Source organism: Tympanuchus pallidicinctus, unplaced genomic scaffold (genome assembly GCF_026119805.1).
Source record: "Tympanuchus pallidicinctus isolate F22 unplaced genomic scaffold, pur_lepc_1.0 scaffold18, whole genome shotgun sequence".
Taxonomy (NCBI): Eukaryota; Metazoa; Chordata; class Aves; order Galliformes; family Phasianidae; genus Tympanuchus; species Tympanuchus pallidicinctus.
This window is the reverse complement of record NW_026294699.1, coordinates 14,071,651-14,090,325: the sequence shown is the minus strand read 5'-3', so window position 1 is coordinate 14,090,325 and position 18,675 is coordinate 14,071,651. Positions and strand designations below refer to the sequence as shown.

The 18,675-nt window shown below is 43.4% G+C and overlaps 2 protein-coding genes across 3 annotated transcripts in view; both read left to right on the top strand.

Annotated features, from left to right (window-relative positions):
- Nucleotides 1-13,017, top strand: part of LMTK2 (lemur tyrosine kinase 2) — a 35,806-nt gene extending 22,789 nt beyond the window's left edge. Inside the window, exons 9-14 of the mRNA XM_052680149.1 lie at nt 580-701; nt 1,987-2,136; nt 2,385-5,283; nt 6,683-6,818; nt 7,977-8,222; nt 9,191-13,017. Of these exons, the coding sequence (XP_052536109.1) occupies nt 580-701; nt 1,987-2,136; nt 2,385-5,283; nt 6,683-6,818; nt 7,977-8,222; nt 9,191-9,219 (3,582 nt within the window). The 3' untranslated portion in view covers nt 9,220-13,017. The remainder of the gene's footprint in view (nt 1-579; nt 702-1,986; nt 2,137-2,384; nt 5,284-6,682; nt 6,819-7,976; nt 8,223-9,190) is intronic.
- A 34-nt stretch (nt 13,018-13,051) lies between these two features.
- BHLHA15 (basic helix-loop-helix family member a15) lies at nt 13,052-17,326 on the top strand. Of its 2 annotated transcripts, none has more exons than XM_052680157.1 (2): nt 13,052-14,583; nt 16,173-17,326. In XM_052680157.1, the coding sequence occupies exon 2, from the start codon at nt 16,213-16,215 to the stop codon at nt 16,702-16,704; it is 492 nt and encodes a 163-aa protein (XP_052536117.1). In that variant the 5' UTR covers nt 13,052-14,583; nt 16,173-16,212; the 3' UTR covers nt 16,705-17,326. The 2 variants fall into 2 exon arrangements, with proteins under 2 accessions (XP_052536117.1, XP_052536118.1); XM_052680158.1 differs by lacking the exon at nt 13,052-14,583 and adding an exon at nt 14,595-15,780.
- Nucleotides 17,327-18,675: the final 1,349 nt, after the last annotated feature.

The following is an 18,675-nucleotide window of genomic DNA, read 5'->3' as shown; positions in this document are numbered from 1 at the left end:
ACCTACCAATTCTTTGTAAGGGTTTGGAAGCATGAGGTCATAACGAGAATGTTTTAAGGTTGTGATTTGGTAGTAGATTTTTCTTTGAATAGTGGATGTTCAGAGTATGGCTGGCAGAGAGCTGTAGCAAGCCTCATGCAGCAGAACAGATGATTTTTCCAGAAGTGGAGCTTATAGAAACTGCTCGTTAAGGTTAAATGTCTGTGTTTGTATGTTAATGTGCAGTAGTCCTAAAATGGTAATGGCAGGTGTTATGCAAAAATTCACTTTGACATTTCAAGAAAAGAAAATGCAATGACATTTAAAGAAAGTGTTTTAAATGCTTAAAAATACTGAGAATGTGAAAAATGAAAAGCATGCATTGAAAAGTTTTGAGTAGCAGATCCTAAACAAGAAGTTGGTGTTGGGTTTTATTATGCAGTGAGTGCTTCTTCTTCTGTAGCTACTCGGGTAAAATGGGATTTATTTCAGTTCCCATTTTGCACACAGTGATCACATAAAACCAGGCTAAGGAAAAGTTTGTCAGGTTCTGGGAGTAGATTCAATGTTTTTTCAGTTGTTTTTCCTTCAATACTATAGGAAGATTATATTGAGACAGATGGGAAGAAACTCGTTCCTCTCCGCTGGACTGCACCTGAGTTAGTGACGAGTTTTCAAGACAAGCTGTTATCAGCAGAGCAAAATAAATACAGTAACATATGGTATGTAGCAAATTTAAAAATGATTTTAGTGTTAGATTTTGGAATAGATTTTCGAAGATTATATGAAGAAATAAATGATGTTTAAAGTTAAATTGAGTGTTGGCCAAGTACACTGCTTGTTGGCTTTGTCAAATGTACGGTAGGATAATCTCTACAAATCTGAAACTTCATCTTGCTTTGGAAAGCAGCTTAGAAATGTGCTGTGAGAACAACCAGATTAAGAAAGCAGAAAAAAAAACAATAAAAAGCTGCTCTGTTTGACAAATGTATTCGAGAGTTTGTGAAGGAAGGAAGTAGTGAATAATTTTTGCATTAATATATAATAGCTGCAGGTGATCTGAAAACGCACTGAAGTTGATCCCACTAGAACTCAGCTAAGTTTAATTGGTAGAAATGTTTCGTGGTGTAATGTTTGAGGGCTGCAGTTAGCTGCCCCTGTTACCAAAGAGCTACAGAGGGACTGGAGAAAGTCTTGATGAGGAATTTTTAAGTCATCCAGTTCCCCTGGAATTCCAAGGAAATTTGAGGGATGGAATTTGTGGCTTGGGCTGACAGTTCTTGAAAACATTTGTATTCAAGGATACTAATAATAAATTGTTTTATTTTTAATGTAAATCTAGGTTTACAGAAAGATGTGTAGAAATGATCTTAGTACTTTTTCTTGCATTCCTCAAGCAAAGTTCCTTGGATTGTATTCTTAATGTGAACTACCAGCAGCCAGGGCCTTAAGCATTCCAAATTTTAATGCCTTTTATACAGAACTGCTTTGTTCAAGTTGCTACTAGATTACTTCCAGAGACCTCTTCTGAACTGAGTAGTTCTATGGTAATTGGGATCAACTTTAGTCACTGAAAATATGGTTAATGTAGCACTGAGCAAATACAGCACTTCCCAGTTCTGCAGCTTCAAAGATGTAGTGTAAAAAAGATTGACAGAGATCTGCTTTCTAGTGATCTAACTTGTGACTGCAATTTTGGACTAAAGATTTTCTTTCCTACTGTTGTACTGACCATAAGGTTACTTTTTTAATATGCAAGAGTTTCTTCCACAGATCAGTCATTTGCAGCTTCTGTGTTTCAATACCTTCCTTGGCACTGCTTTCAGAGAGCTTCTAGCTTTCCATCAAATGCAATTAAAATGAGTTAACGGATTCTGACATTCCTGTTGAGCCAATAGGAGAGTGGTGTTTGGTGGTTTTTGTGAATTGTTTATGTAGCACTTGTTTTCTTACAGCAATTTTAAAATAGTTCTTGGGACGTACTGTCATTCTGCTGCTCTTTTCCAGGTCCCTGGGTGTGACGTTATGGGAGCTGTTTGAGAATGCTGCTCAGCCTTACTCGGACTTCTCCGACAGAGAGGTCTTAACCCATGTCATAAAGGAGAAGCAGGTTAAACTTTTTAAGCCGCATCTGGAGCAGCCATACTCTGATAGATGGTAAACTTCAACTTTTTAAACTTATTTTTAAAGCTGGTGGGGATGTTTTGTATTACCCGTTTCTCTTAGAAGTGTATTGAAATTATGGCAAGTTACTGACAAAGAAACAGTAGAGAAAAATGAGAGGAACTGCTGTAGATTCAAATTCCTGTCAGTAATGTGTTTTGCTCTTTAGTTCATTAATGATCTGATTACTGTAAATTGCTTTTCACGTGGAAACTGTTGAAACACATTTCTTGTTTGCATAGGTATGAAGTTCTGCAATTCTGCTGGCTACCTCCAGAGAAGAGACCAACAGCAGAAGAAGTGCACAGACTTCTAACTTACCTTCGCATGCAGAGCCAAAGGGACTCGGAGATTGATTTTGAACAGCAGTGGAACGCTCTCAAGCCAAACACCTCAAATAGAGAAACAAATAATTCTGCATTTCCGATCCTTGATCACTTCACTGGAGATAGACTTGGCCATGAGATGGAGGAAGTTCTTACTGTAACTGAAACAAGCCAGGGTCTCAGCTTTGAATATATCTGGGAGGCAGCTAAACACGATCATTTTGATGAGTGTGGTCACGTGAATCCCGATGAAGCAATGGCGTACACGAGTATTTTCTATCCAGTGGAGGTTTTTGAGAGGTCCCTTTCAGAGCAAGGGCCAGGAGCACAGGATGGAAGTGGTCAGGAAGCATCGCTGGCTGTTCCTGGGGTGTTACCTGTGTTTGATGCACACAAACTCTCAGTTGGGAACGACTACTATATCCAGTTAGAGGAAAAAGGCAGTGGCTGCAGCATGAATTTCGATAACCAATCAGTTGTGCTGACTACAGAAGTGGATCAAGAAGCTGTACAAGAAAAAAGTTCTCATTTCATGGTTCTCAGGGATCTCGATGTTGAAGAATCTAGCACTGATGGGGACTTCTTCCACTACAATACAGATCCCAAAGAGGAATTTTTGCCTGCTACCACTAGTCCAGAAAGTCCTTTCCAAAATATATTTAATGACATTGAGAGATCAGAAGAATTAACAAATAAAAAAATACTTGGTTTTGCTGAAACAAATAATTTTCCTAACGACTTTAAACCAACCGTTTCAAACTCAAACACGGATATTACAAATGTCACAGGTTTTGGTGAGAAAGAGCATTCTAGTCATGCTTTTGAAAACAAAACAGTTTCTGTATGTGAAAACATCTCTGGCCAGTCTGAGTTGGTAACGTTAGAAGAACTTTCTGATAACTTCTTGTTTCTTCAAGAGAAAAACTTACTAACAGGGGTACTGTCCAATAAAACCAGCAGTGATTTCGGGCAAAAAACAGAAGCTGTTCTAAAAAGTGTATTAGAAACCTCAAGTAGGAGCTCTGTAGAGCCTGAGCCTGTATTGGCTGAAAATGTGCAGGTCTTTTCCTTAATACGTGAAAACTCTGGAGCTGTGAAAGACGAAAACTTGAACCCAGTAGCAGTGGATAAAGATACGAATTCTTGGTCTCAGACTAGCAGAGACACAGAGGCATCCTCCAGTCCACCTGCAGTGCGTAAGTTGCACGATAAGGATACGAGTCTTGCTTATTTGAAGGATGAGGGGAAATTTCCAAATGTGGAAGTCAACCAAGCCTTGTTCTGTAACACTGATACTTTCTTTCAACAGCTGTCCAATAATGCAAAAAATAATAATGTTGGAAAGAATTCATCTTGCAGCAGTGCTGCTGAAGCAGATCAGAGTGATACACAAATAAAACAGAGAGTGCTGTCCGAGTCTGATGAAATAGCTCTTAATAGGGAAAAATGGGATCAGGAAGGTGCAGAAAGAAACTTGCAGTGTAAGTCTCCCATATTCAAAAAAGATGAAGATTTGTTAGAAGGAAGGCAAGAAACATCAAGTGATTTTGAGAACTGTAAGGATGTTCCAAAAGAGGTGACCTTAATTTCTGTTGGTGCTTCAGACTGCGCAAGTCAGGACAGCCTTTTGGAAGACAGCCCATCTCCTAGGGAAGCTGTCGACCAAGTCTTAGAGACGCCCGATTCTTTGGATTCTTTAGATGTAATTGAAGTTTTGGAATCTTTACAGGCTCAAAGTCCTCAAAAACTCTTGCCTCCTGATAAGCCTGCTGACAGCGGCTATGAAACAGAGAATCTGGAGTCTCCAGAATGGACTTCCCATGTGATTGTTGAGGATGCTTCCAATGGGGATACCGCTCAGTGTGCGGTCAGTGACAGCAGTGTCAGTGATCTGCCTTCTAATCCAGTCATCATTGTTTCAGAAGCAGCACCTTGCTTAGATGCAGTGAACAGCAACTTCGAAATAACTCCATTATCAAATCAAAATTCATATAGAGACTCTGCCTATTTCTCTGATAATGATTCCGAGCCAGACAAAAAAGCAGAAGAGACTGTAAATCTATCAAGGGAGACTGCGTGTGGTGCTTCCTCAAATAGAGGAGAGAATAAGAGTGAGAAGGATTGCTGTTTGGAAGAGAGACCGCAAAAGCACAATGTGAGGAATTACCAGGATACCAGTATTCAGAATACAGAACCTGAATTGAATCGTAAGATAGAGATGCAAGAGCTGGGTGTAAGGGTGCAGGGGTGTCCTGAGGAGTGGGCTGAGGCAGCTCTGACTTCCCTGGAGATACCAGTGGGAGATGATGTGAGGGATGAAATAAAGCCCTCTGAGACTTGCCGTAAAAGCGTCTCTTGCGTTGGCACCAACACGTCAGAACTTCTTTCACACAGAGACTTTAAGGCTGTGCATAACATACACAATTCTTTAGATTCCAGTAATAGTGAGAAGCCCTTCTACCATAATGAAGGACAAAAGCTGAAAGAGCCGGATATTGAAGGAAAATACCTTGGCAAGCTTGATGTTTCTGGCATGCTTGATTTAGAAGACGGTGATGATGCAGATGAGGAAGATGAAAACAGTGATTCTGAGGATGACATGAGGACTTTCCACATGCACAGCCTGAGTTCTGACAGTGAGGATGAGACTGTTCACCAAGTTCCTGAGATACTTTCTGACAAGGATGATGGAAAACATCTGAGAAGCTTACTGAAACTTCCCAAACCTCTTCATGGAAGGCAACCTGAGCACTGGAAAAACGAGAAGAAAGCTGTAACGTTCTTTGACGATGTCACGGTCTATCTGTTTGATCAGGTATCTGTTTTGTAATGAGAAGTAAAAGGTTGTTGTAAACATGAAGTGGGAGAATAGATCAATGATACTTGTGGGCTCACCATTACAAGTTGATTTTCTTAGATCTTGTTTGTGATGTTGGTTCTTCCTTTGTGTAAAGAAACTTCTTCCTGCCGAGGTGCAGTTTTATGCTGGCAATAGAATGGCTGCAGTAACTGCAAATGCAGTTTTGCTTTGCACAGAGTTGCTTACCAAGTCCTAAATGTCCAGTGCTTTTTGAACCCTGGTTGTATGCACTAGATTGAAACTCGGTTTTAGTCATGTATCACTGATGCTTGTAAGACTGTGCTTAAATTGGGTGTGTGAGACAGCATATTATGGACTAGATTTTGTTAGTAATTTTATTTCCTGGAATGTTGTGGCTTTGTGGAAGTGGACTACCTGTTAATGGAGTATGAGGACTTAAGTTTGAATGTGTTTATTATACAGGTAAAAACACTGGATCTTGCCTTAATTAGCACAAAACAATTTACCTTAAACTATAATCAAAAGGTGAGGGAAGTAGTTAGATGACAGTACTACTTTTTATTAATACAGTGTTGTTCAAATTCAATAAAATAACACTGATGTGCTTGTGCAGCCTAAGGTTAGATTTGTTTCCCATTTGCTCTATCAATTTTTAATCTTGTGCAGTTGCTACAACATTAAAATACAATCCTGTTGTGTCAGTTTCCATCAGTACAGTGAGTCTAAAAGAACAGTCGAGTTGTCAGGCTTTGGAAATGCTGGTGGTGATGTGTGTAACTGCCAGGAGTCGTCATCTGCAGTGGGAAACAGGTGGTATTTATTTCTTTGTGTTCTGTAGAGTAATAATCCTACTGTAAGGGGAAGATAAAAATAAGATGTATCAAACTGCTCAGTTGTTGAACTATGAAGCCTTCCTGCAATTTCTAACATGTTGGCTGCTTCATGTACCAGCAGCATTAGCCTCTTCATCCTGAATTAGAGCTAAGGAGTACAAAAATGAGCAAGCAAGCCAACAAAAAATGCTGGGAGGCAGGACTGTAGGCTGCTTTAAAGCAGGAAAAAAAACCCAAACCAATATCAGCCTGTGTATGGCTGATAAAGGAGCCATATCTGTTCAATTGGAGATGAAATGTTTTACCTGTAAATGATGTTGAAATAGTCACTTCTGCATGCATTGTAGCATTGAGTTGATAAAACTTGTTTAGAAAATGGAAGTATGTGTATATGCTTAAAGTGAACTCAGAGTTCTGTTGCGTGGTTATAACTAAGAGCTTGCAGGCCATTCTGTTCAAGGGTAGATTTGAAAGGGAAATGAGAAATTTTGGAAAGCTGGCATCTAAATGCATGGGTGCATTGCATGTACAAAAGGGTTAAACTGTTTTGTTTGCATTAGGAAACACCAACCAAGGAATTGGGAAACCGTGTGGCAGACTTGAATGGCGAAGGCTCTCACAGCACTCCTGCTCCATCTTCGGGTTTTAGTTACTTCAACAGATTTACAAATTCAGAAAGCTCAACAGATGAAGAAGGTACTTGAAAATGTTTATGTGCAGCACAGGTTGAGAGTGCTTTGCATAGTTTTAATGAGCTGTCACTTGAAATACGCAGTTTGATAAGTACACTGTACTGTACTGGCTTCAATTCCACATCTGAAGCAAATACTTCAGCTGGGCTTGGACAGTAATGTTACTGTTTACCAAAGCTTGGGAGTTAACAGTGCTTATCTGCTGATGTGTCTCAAGAGGCAACTGAACTGCAGAACTGCAGATAAGAAGTCCTTGTGACCCCCTTCCCTCCCCTCTCCTCCCAGATCAAACTGCAGGTAAATTGTCTTTGTGACTCCCCCCCCCAACTAAACCCCAGCAGGGTTGGCTCAAGAGGCTGTTTTTATTCGTTTGGTCTGGATGTTGCAGCACATCGACACTTCTTGGCCTCGTTAGAGTGCTTGTACAAATAATTTGCTTTAGCAGCTGGATGTTGTCAGAATGTAGGTATGAGTGCAAGATTTGAACCTCAGGGTTCTGAAGCTGAGTTTTGCATCTGGGGAGGTGCTGCACTCCTCTCTGCAGTCTTTATGACTGTCAGTGTGCTCTGTTGGTGACCTTTATTCTCTCCAGGCTCTGTCCTGTGAGTGTATGCATGCTGTGGGTTGATGTGTGGGAAGGCAGGTGGGCACGCAGCCACTTGCTCTCTCCCAGTGGGATGGGAGGAGAGGAAGATTAAAAGCAAGGAAATCTGTGAGGTGAGAGGAGAAAAATATATATATTTAATAAACAAGGAGATGTAGAAGAAGAAAGAAAAGTGGTGCAGAATCATTCACCAGCTCCTGTGTACAGGTGCCTAGCCAGTTCCTAGGCAAAAGATGACTAACTTCCCATACTCCTCTGTTTTATTGCTGAGCATAGTGTTATATGGTTTTACATGATAGAGTTGGTGTTCTGAAGTCAGTATTATGCTTTTGTGTGGTATGTAGAAAAGCCTCCCAAGTTTGAATTTTGCTTCCAGAATTCACTGGCATCCTCTGTAATTCTGTGTTGTTTCTTATGACTTGGTCTTGTCTAAGAAGGCACAGTAGGTTTGTTTTGACCCAATGCAGTCCTCCAGGGACTTGCTTTTAAGATCATGTGACTTTTACAGTACTGTAAACTGCTTCTTTTTCTCTTGTTTCCTTTGTTTTTTACACCAAGGTGGTGGTTTTGAATGGGACGATGACTTCTCCTCCCCAGAGCCATCCTTTATATCAAAGGCAGCTAATAGCCTTATTAGCTCTAAGCCACCTCTTCAGTCCAAGTACTTCTCTCCGCCTCCTCCTGCCCGGACTCTCGAACAGAACTGGTCACATTCATCCCCTTACTCCAGATTCTCTATTTCTCCTGCAAACATGGCAAGCTTTTCCCTTACGCATCTTACAGATTCGGATATAGAGCAAGGAGGTAAGTGATTTAGTTAAAATTATTATTTTGAAGCTACCAATTAATAAATATAATTAATAATTCCCGTTATTGCCTTGTCATGGGTTGTTTTATTGTCATTGCACAGGATGAGGAATTTGTCTACAGTTGTCCAAGCCTGTTTCACAGTTTTGATGTATTGCTTTCTATCAACTGCATTTCTGATGTTCTCTCAAGAATTGCAGTGTCTTTTCTAAAGCTGAGTAGAACAGTTCAGAAAGCTAAACAAATCAGTTCAGTTTGTTGAGTAGTAGCAGAATCACAGAATCACAGAATGGCCAGTGTTGGAAGGGACCTCAAGGTTCATGAATCTCCAACCCCCTGCCACGTGCAGGGCCACCAACCTCCACGTTTAATGCTAAACCAGGCTGCCCAGGGCCCCATCCAACATAGCCTTGAATACCTCCAAGGATGGGGTGTCCTCAGCCTCTCTGGGCAGCCTGTTCCAGTACCTAATCTATTAACAGAAGCTTTCTTGTATGTAACAAAAAGCTTTTTAAAGCTTGAATGCATTTTTGACAACTTAGAGGGGGGGAAAAAAGGGCAAACTTGAATCAGTTCAGCGTATTATTAATCTAGATAAAATATTGCATTATAAAATACTAGTGACTGCTGAGCCTTTCTGATGATCAGTGTAAAAATGTAATCAGTTGCATAGTTCTGTATTGTTCTTGTTTCATGCTTGCTGGTTAGATAACGTTGGCTGCTCAGTAACTTACTGAGATCAGAGATTCTGGAAATCCTGCGCTGCCCTGCAGTGACGTTGAGCGGTGTGATTTCAGCAGGTGCACGTGCATCTGGGAGCTCAGCGTTTGCAGTAGTTGAAAGCTTCAGGGAAAGATAAGCCAGTACAGAGGAGTGAGCGATAGCAGCATGGCAGGGTGTGGGAAAAGACTCGCAGAGCAGCGATGGGTTGCTGGCATCTCACTGCACCTTCCCTCTGCCAACAGGAAGCAGTGAAGATGGAGAAAAAGATTAAATAGTTAAAAACTTTCTGGGACTTCATACACAGGACGCACAGACTGTGTCTGAAACTTGTTTGTGTGAACTCTGGATCTCCTGGAGAGACACAGGTAATCAAGAAGCCCTGAGAAATGAAAGTAAACACTGAAAGCAATGTTAAATCAGGACATTAATTTGAATGTGTATTTAACTTTGTAATGTATTTTTAAATCAGTGCAATTTTGCTTTTCATTACTGAAAGATGATTCTGCCGCTGTTTTCAAGTACTTGAAGTATTTTTCAGATAACTTAAGAGACAAGTTAAGCAATTACACTGCAGTCTGGTTTATGTATGAGATTGTATAATATTCTTTTTATATTTTTCCATGTAGTTCATTATGTTTGAACATACACCTGTTGTAGAATTGTGCATAACTGTCCTGTGCAACAGGTGGCTGTGTCGCTGGAACTGTATGAATGATAGTTGATCAGTAGTGAGCCATATTTATTTAAAAGATATCACTACATGTTACTTTGCTTATTACAATTGCACTATGGATTATTCTTCCTCTATTTCCTGATGATGTACAGAATCAAAATGTTAAATCTTTCGAGGAATATGAGACAAGTTGAATTGGCCCAGTTACCCAGTTTGATTTGTCCTTTTTGTAGCCTTTGCTATGCACGGTACTTGTAAAACGTACATAACTTCCGAGTGTTAGATTTGCTGAAATCTTATATTCAGTACCATTTCTAAATGATGACTATAGATTGTTAGTGTTCATGTTTTATAGGAAACTGGAATAGTGTATATGATGTACTCTGGAATTTGTAGATGAAAGATAATGTCTCGATTCCTGAATACGATCCTACTGACTGCTTGAACTGTAATTCCATCTGACTGGGTCACACTTAAGGGCCTTCCAGTTGGCACTACAACTTTCTGCCTTGGAGAGAGAAGAAACAAAATTGACTGTACAAAACTGGGAATTATGAATCTTCTAAAAAAGACTGATTTAAACAGACTGGATTTCAGGCATGTTTGGCCCTTCAGTTGTACATTCTGTGAATTTTGAAGCTCTCTTCTGCTGACTGCAGACTGGGGCTACCGTTCAGAGGCCTGTGGTAGATCTACCTCTCAGTGATGTTCCGACAATTAAGAATTACACTAATGGTTCATAGCCAGTTCTACACCCTTTGTGAGGCCAGACTTACTGTCAGATATCTGCAGGGCTCCATGGTACATCTTGAAATGCACACCCAAAGATGTTGTATAGTAAAGTTTACTCTGAAGCTGCCTGTAGGGAAAGGAATACAGCGTGGTTCTTGAACCCTCGTGCTCTCCTGTGCATTTAGTTAAATTCTTTAAATTGCTTGGGAAAAAAAGAATCCTTAATTACTATTGCAAAGTGAGTAAATTTGAGAAACAACTCCCTGGCCTCTTGGAATGCCTTATGCAGCTGCAGATCTGTAGGAAACACTGACAGGAACAGTTTACCTGGCTTTAAATTACATTGTATTTTAGTGGCTTTTTTTGGGCAGGGCTTCAGTATAATGGTGGTGGTAGTGCTCTGTGTTCAGATCCAGTCACCTGAAAACATTTGTCCTCTGAAGTGCAAGAGGACTGGATATTTACAGATCTGTGAAGTTGGTGTCTTATACTTCTGTATGCATTTTGGTTTTTTTCAATGAAAAGGAATATGTTAATTGCTTCTTTCCAGCACTGCCCAGCCCTTGGCCCGACTGGCTTCCACACCAGCCAAAAGGGAGCGACTTAGTTCTGTCAAGTTATTAAAATTGCCAATGTGTTGGTGAGAACTTTGTTGATGAGGCACTCAGGTTCAGGGCTGGTAAGAATTGTGCTTCAGTGCGAACGGCTTAAGGAAGCTGTGAGCTGCTTGGGATATGTTAAGAGACAGATAATTGACTTCTGGACATATTATTGCTTAGAAATTCCAGAGTTTCAATATTAAACTCCTCGATACAACTAGATTAAGGTATCACATCGAGGTTCAGTAATTCTCACACTCTAAAGTGTGAAAATTCAGAACTAAGTATGAAGCTCTGTAAGCGGTCTGCAGATGGTGGGTGGTTTTATCTGCCCTGGGAGGTGAAAAACGACTGTGTCAGACCTGGAGTTCAGCCTTAATTTTGAATGGCTTGACTTAGAGTATGGTCCAAAGTGAAGTACAAGCTTGTATTCCACAATGTTAAAATTTGGTTGTGCGTTTTGGTCCTTAAAATTCTGGAAACTCAGCTGTTCTCACATGTGCAGCCTTCCAGCAGGAATTCCCTTGGTCTGATGGAAATACAATGTCTGTTCTTCACCAGAGTTTAAAGAAAACCTTACATAGGGATTGAAAGTTCACCCCTTAGTGCAAACGGACGAATTGCTAGCAAATTGCCAAAGGAGCACATTTTCCAAATGGGCTGGGATGTGTATGATATTAAGCAATGTCCTTTTCAGCTATACAAAGAGGAGAGAAATATGTGAAGTTGACTCACCTCAGTTAAGCCGTGGGTTTATTTCAGTAATCCAGAAGGCTAGATGGCAATAATCCTAAGGGTCTTTTTTGGACAAATAAAATTACAGTAAACATCTGATCAACTATTAGCAATACTGCAATATATCCACCTAGCACTCAGTGGCACAGCGAAGATGAACTGGTAATTCCACAAATTGTGTTTAATGAGGTGATGTGTTACGAATCATTCTTAAAACTGTATGAAATTCTTGCACTGGCTACTTGAGCATGGTTTCAGTTTCGGAAGTAGATGTTCTCTCTTTTCAGACTGCTGAAATTTGAATTCCCTCCCTAGTACGATACTTTTATCCAAAGACGTTGTCTCAATTTGGCTGCTGAAGTTGTTTATGAAACCTGATGTTTTTCCCACCTAAGGAAGTTTATTTACAAAAATAAAAATGAAGATCTGTAGTAAGAAGCCAACAAAGTGGGAAGTGTGTTCAGTCTTAATGGAAAGGCCTGTCCTCTCCCAGATCCCTGTCTGCAGGGACGTGGCATGTCTAACTGCTCGTGGGAAGGGTCGAGTTCAGCATGTTTCATATCCTTGTTGATGCACTAATGAAAGCCATTTAAGCCTCATTCTTTTTATCAGTATTTTTAGCAGATTTTTATGTTGCACGCAAAGCTTCCTTCGCCAGGAGGCTGGTTGGTGAAGGACTTCTGAGGAGGCGCTGCGTGTCGGCGTTGTCAGGTGTTGGTGAATGGCTATTTTTGTTGGGGTTGATGAAAGGTGGAGAGTTGGTGGAATCAAAATTTATTAGCCTTATAAGAAATAGCCTTAACTAAGAACGGAGCGTACGAAATTACTTCAGCTTTAAGTCATACAGAAATATCCTTGTGTGTTAATGGCTTCGGTACGAGACTGGAAAAAGCGTAGAGGGGAGTCGAACATCATAGAAACTTACTGAGAATAAGTATTTGTAAAACCAGCAGCCTGTTTTTCAGAAACTTGAATATGACTTACAGTTAGTTTTGTTTATGAAATTGTTCGAACTTGCACAGTTGTAGGTGTAACTTAAATGACAAATGGTACTGATGTGTGTGTATATATGTTTAATTCTATTTGTAAATGGGAAACTATGTAACAAAACCATAGGTATGAGGTTTTCCTATTGTAATTTAATACAGGTATGAGGTTTATGGCAATATATCATAGTTAATGAATTTCAGGTCAAAATGTCTTTAAATTGTGTACATTTTTAAATTGTAATTTCTACTGTATATTGATTATCATGCATAGTGTGATTCAATAAATTGCTTGTAATTTAAAAATATTTAATATTAAAAATAAAATAGTTATATATTTATAATCTCCTTGTCTGTTTGTTCGTTCTTAAACAGATGCCAGTAATGGTTCTGGTCCACAGTATAGCATAGCTGGCCACTGTCAGTGTTAGCATCCAGAGGCTGAGAATTGTACCAAAACTTCAAAGCCACAGTTCCAGGAGATGAGTCTACATTAAATAATACCACCCTTAATTATTTCTGTTTCACCCTTGCTTCAACTTCAGGTAACGTGTGTATTGTCAGTAGAGAAGCAGTGCTCAAGTTAGAAACAGTGTAATTAAATACATATGTATATTCATTTCTTTTAATCCTAGAATTGAATACGTATAGGAAGAATTCACAGGTATCTTTCAGAAAACAAGTGAATGGTGCTGTTCTCTCACAATGTTTTGAATTGATTTGTAGAAGTTGTGCTTCAATCTAAACGCACGTGCTGAATTGACTTAAGATCCCCAGGTAAATGCAGTACTTACATGTTTTAGTAGTTTTTTTCACATGAGATTCAGACTCTCAGCCCGGCCCTCCCTGAGGAGAAAAGAACTGTTTTCTTCCTCGCCTGTTGAGATCATGCTGACACACAGCAATGTGAAGTAGTTACTGGAAGCTGGTGTGCAAGCCCCTGCATCCACCTAACAGCTGTTGTGAGTCCTGGGAACAAGAAATTGTCACCAAGACGACTTAACTTCGTTAGCTAAAATATAACTAGTGGGCTAAAATTTGACCAAGACAGCGGTCATTATTGAGAACAGGTGTGGAAGCTCCCATGGCACTAACCGTCTGTCTTATGTACTTACTGAAAAAATCTGAGCTCTTGCATCTTTACCAGCAGCAGCCTCCTTGCAGGGGATGAAGTGCTCTTAGTGCCTTTGTGGCACAGGCGGTGCGGTAACCTGCACGGCCCGTGGCAGAACACAGAACTACGATGGGCTTTTCCTTCTCCGCCTGAGGACATCCCACCTGCTGAAGTAAGTCTGGGAGTCATTCCTCCTTCAGAGACAAGTTGTTTATGCACTCATCGGCCTGCAGCAGTGCCTCCATATGCTGCCCATGCTGCTGTAGCACTGTTGGCCCCGTAAGCCCCATGACCAGCCCAAACAGGCAGCCTTGTGCTCCCTGCTGCCTGCCCACCACTTTCCCTCCGTGGGAGGAAGCAGGCTGTGGCAGTGCTCCTTCATGTGCTGCCCAAACCCAGCACGTAGCGTTGGAGTGCTGGCAGGGCTGAGGTTGTACACTGCTGGCAGCTGCAGGGCTGTGGCCCCGGGGCCGCCCACACCGCTAATGCCACGTGTCGCAGGCAGCCAGCTGTGACGAGGAGGGCAGTGGGGCTGCTGCTGCCTCCTCAACTGTCGCAGCGCCTGCTGGGCAGACTTCCAACAGCGTGTCCTGTGGGCTGTCCTCCGTGTGAGGGTCCTGCATCCCTCACAAGCTCCTCGTTCCCAGGCATCTCTGTTGGTGGACCCTGGCCCAGCCCTGAGGGCAGGCAGTGCCCTGGCTGCTGCCTTGGATGCTGCTGCTGCTCCTGGCTTCTTGCGGGTCTCTGCCATGTCCCCCTTTGGGCTCTAGGTCCTTCTCCTCAGCTGATGACAGTGGTAAGTCGCAGAAAAGTAATGCCAGCCCTGAGGGATGGGTGCAGACTTGCTGATATTTGGCTGTTGTTCTCTGTTTGCTCTTGAATACTCCACTCTTCTGCCCCTGAGCTCTTCTGTCTCCTCTTCTTCCTCTGCTCCCATGCCATCTCTCTGGCTGTGGCTCCACACGGCACTTTCTCAGGGAGTTACTGCAGTGTACTGCAGTCTGAAAGCAAACCTTAGCCAGCTGAGTGCCCTCTTAATCCCACCTCATCCTATTTGCTCACCCTCACCTGCAGTTTGTAGGACTTCATTGCTTCCTCCCTCAGCTTGCTGAAGCTTCCTTCCTCCTGTGCTGTCCTCCCAGTTTTATTTTCTGGCTGCTTCTATGAACCCCTTCCCTGATTCTTGCAGGCTATTTTCCTTTTTGAGAGCAGCTGCTCATTTCTCTGCTCTAAGAGCACTTACTGTGCTGGGGGGGGGAGGGGTGGAAGTTGACCGGTGTCCTCAGTCCTGTTTTCACTTTTATGTCCTTCAATTGCACTTTTCTGCTAAGTGAGCTAGACTAGAAGTCCTGAATAAAACCCAGTGCTTGGCTTTAGTCCCATTTTCTTTCTCATGATACTTTTGTAAACCTATTGCTCCTTCTAAGCTGCCACGACAAGTTTTTTGGAACTGTCCTGTGGGCATTTGGCACCCAGATGCTACCTTCCCAAGCTGCTCTGTGAATTCTTGTCCTTTCTGGTAGAGCTTGACTCCTAGCTAGTAAGGAACCCTAGGGATGACCAGGATACCCACATGGACAGGGAACTGAGCCACTGTCAGTGCCCAGCAGCTAAACATACAGCTGTAAAGAACCAAGAGAGGAAGTGGTGTGGTTGCTGTGGTGCAGCTGGGAGCTTCTCAGCACCTGCTGCAGTTAAGGATGATGTCCTGTCTGGGCAGCTGTGCACCTGTGGCCAGTTCTTTTAAATGGCTCACCAACCTCAAACCACTCTTATGTAGATTGATCAGCACAAATGTGTTAAGAGGATACCTTGTGTGGCTGCATGGGGTGGACGCAGATGTAAGGAATTATTTTTGGAAATTGTGACTGATTGTTGGTGTTTGAGGAAGAGTGATTGTGAGGCTGCTGTCTTGTGTGTGTGCGGTGGGGACTCGGAACAGAGAGAAGCCCTGGGTGATAGCATGCTCCTGGACAGCAGCTTGAGCTACCAGGTGAGTTAGGTCATGCTTCCCTCTAGTGGACTGCTTATAAACACATATTTTCCACTATTGCCACAAAAAGCACCTGGAGAAACTGCTTTGAGTAACAGCTTGCAAGTTCTGTCTGATGCCCCAATGTATTTTGCAAGAGTCTGAGGTGATAGATGGCTGCTTTATTACCTGTACTCTGTTAGAAGGATTTTCTCCTTAGTTCATCTGCACAAGGCATCTTGACTGGTAACATCCATGGTTTTGAAGCAAACATCTCTAGATTGGCAGCCAGTAGACCTTACTGAAGAAATAAACTTACCATCAGATAAGTTTGTTTAAAAAAAAAGCATCAGAACAGTTGTTCCCAGTTAAACTGTCCAACAGTTAAAGATATTGGTATCATGTTTTTGCAGCACACTGATACTTAATGTTCTGGTGAGCGTCTACTGAAACATGAAGGCCAAAGCCAAAGGGAAGAAGAAAAGGTGTACAGCTGATAAAGAAGCCTTTTCTGAGGAGTCTGCAATGAGAAAAAAGGAACTGGTGAAATGCCTGCGGCACACAGAGAGGAGGAGTGGGGGAAGCAAGGAGAGCAGCAAGATTGCTGCAGCCAGAGCCAAGCATCCTTGGAGCAGTAAGGACAGACATCTGAGGAGACTGGAAAGCAATGAGCGGGAGAGGCAGAGAATGCACAAGCTCAACAATGCATTCCAGGCCCTGCGGGAGGTAATCCCTCATGTGAGAGCTGAGAATAAACTTTCCAAAATAGAGACTCTCACACTGGCCAAGAATTACATTAAATCATTGACCTCCATTATACTCAATATGTCCAATGGACACTGTCCAGCTGCAGAAGGGTTGGGGGGATCCTGGGGGCCCAAACTGTACCAGCATTATCAACAGCAACGTGGGGACGATGATCATAGCCTCCGCAAAAATACCTAGTTAGCTGCTACCTTCACTCCTCCTTTACGGTACTTAGCTGCATGGAAGAATCATCTGTTTAAAACCTCTGCCCCCATTTTTTTCTTAAAAAGACAGAGGTGATGGTCATGGCCAGAGCTTATGCTATGTATAAAGAGTTATCATAAATTACAAGGAATTTTCAGAGCTTGCACTGCCAGGAGGGATTGTGAATTAGCCAGTCCTGAATTCCTGTGAATTAGACAGGCCTGAATGCATTTGTTTTCGTTGGTTATCAGTGCTACCGTCATGATTCCCAACTGTTCAGTGGTTTGTTCTTGCCTGTGCTATGACTGTAGTGTGACTGGATGAGCAGAGCAGTGCATGTGAAATTGGCCTCTAACCCTGAGTATTTATCTGGAGTGCGGAATCAGCTCTGGAGTTCACTAAAGGCAATGGAAGACATTGCTTTGGTTTTATTGTGTCCTGGACATGCATTGTGGTACTTAAGATACACAGTGTGATTTCAAATCTTGCAAAGCACGACAGCTTCTAAAAATACTGTTGTTGTAAACACCTACAGAGCTTCCTTAGAGTGCCAGTTCTCCCGAGTAAAGGAGCTTTCTGGGCTGTTTGTAAAGGATATCAAACGATGCACAAATCATTCATTTTTACAAAAAGCATAATCTTGCAATATAGTCTTACATTGGGCGATGATTAGTTGCAAATTATTTGCTAACAAAGCCTGTAACACGATGGGGATTCGTTCTGTGCTACTGCTAGATTCTGGTGAAGCATAATAAATGGAGCAGGAGCTGTTGCAGCACTACAGAAATCCATTTCCCCTCGCCGTGAGAAGTTCTGTTACTGAGATTTCCTCCTCAGCTCTGCAGCCTCCCGACGGACCGCCCGCGCCTCGGTCGGCTCTGTTCTCAGTGCGGGGTGCCTGTGTCAGACGGAACCCGGCCTCTGGCGGATTTGATTTGCCGAACGCTGTTGGATCCTAATTCGTGCAACAGCCGCTCCTCTGCTACGCCGCGCTCCTTAACCCCTGTGCGTTTTGGATTACGGGAGGAGGACGAGCAGCTCTGCCGCCCCTCGTCCTGCTGCAGCCTCGTGCTGCGGCTGTTGTGCCGCGCTGCTGGGCGGGCAGCCCGGCTTCCTCCCGAGCGTCGAGATGGGAGAGCGGCTGTGAGGGAGCGCGAGGATGCGGCTGCGACGCCAGAAGCGCAGCGCCTGCAGAGCCGGACTGCGGTACAAAGCTCTGTGAGAGGGTCGGCCGCGCGGCAGGAGCTGCCGTTCTGTGGTGCGGGCTGATTTTCCCGCCGTCTGCGCCTACAACGCGCCGCCGCTCGTGGCCACAGGACGTTCCGCAGCCGCGGCTCTGAGGCGGGCGCTCCCGGCCGTGAGAAGGCGCCCATCGCCACCGGAGCGACCGGACCTCCGCGGCGGGGAGGAGCCGCTCCGCACCGGGGTGAGCGAGGCGCCGCGGGGATCGGCGGGGAACTCGGTGCGGCGTCGTTTGTAGGGAAGGAGCGGGAGGCGGCGCTGGGGGCCGCGAGGCGTTGGCGGGCTCGTCTTCTCGCGAGGAGCGCCATGCGTTGTGCGGGCCGGGCGGCCTTCCGGCGCGGCGCTGCATTGCGGGGAGGCCTGCGCGTGTCGTCGCGGTCTCGTCCGGATGCTTCCGAGGGAGAGCCGGCGTTGGCGTCGCTGCCGGCTTGCTTTGGCAAAGGGAGGAACGCGTTGGAAAAGTTGCTGAGCGGTGCCTCGTTGGGAGCTGCCCGGCCGTAACGATTGCGGCGCGGTGCGGATCAATCCGTCCCGTCACAGCGCCAGTGGTTCGCGCTGAACGTAACGCGGCGAGCGCGTGAAGGCTGCGGGGCTGCGCTGCAGTCTGCTGGGCTCCGCGCTATCAAAGGAAAAGCTTTTTTATGCGTCGCAGAGAAAATATAATTCGAGCGATCGTCTAAAAATGTATATGGTAACGTTTTTATTTGGATGAGCTACCGTGCA

Bases quoted from the DNA above. Each gene is read 5' to 3' on its own strand.
- BHLHA15 (XM_052680157.1), top strand. From the start codon at position 16,213: ATGAAGGCCAAAGCCAAAGGGAAGAAGAAAAGGTGTACAGCTGATAAA.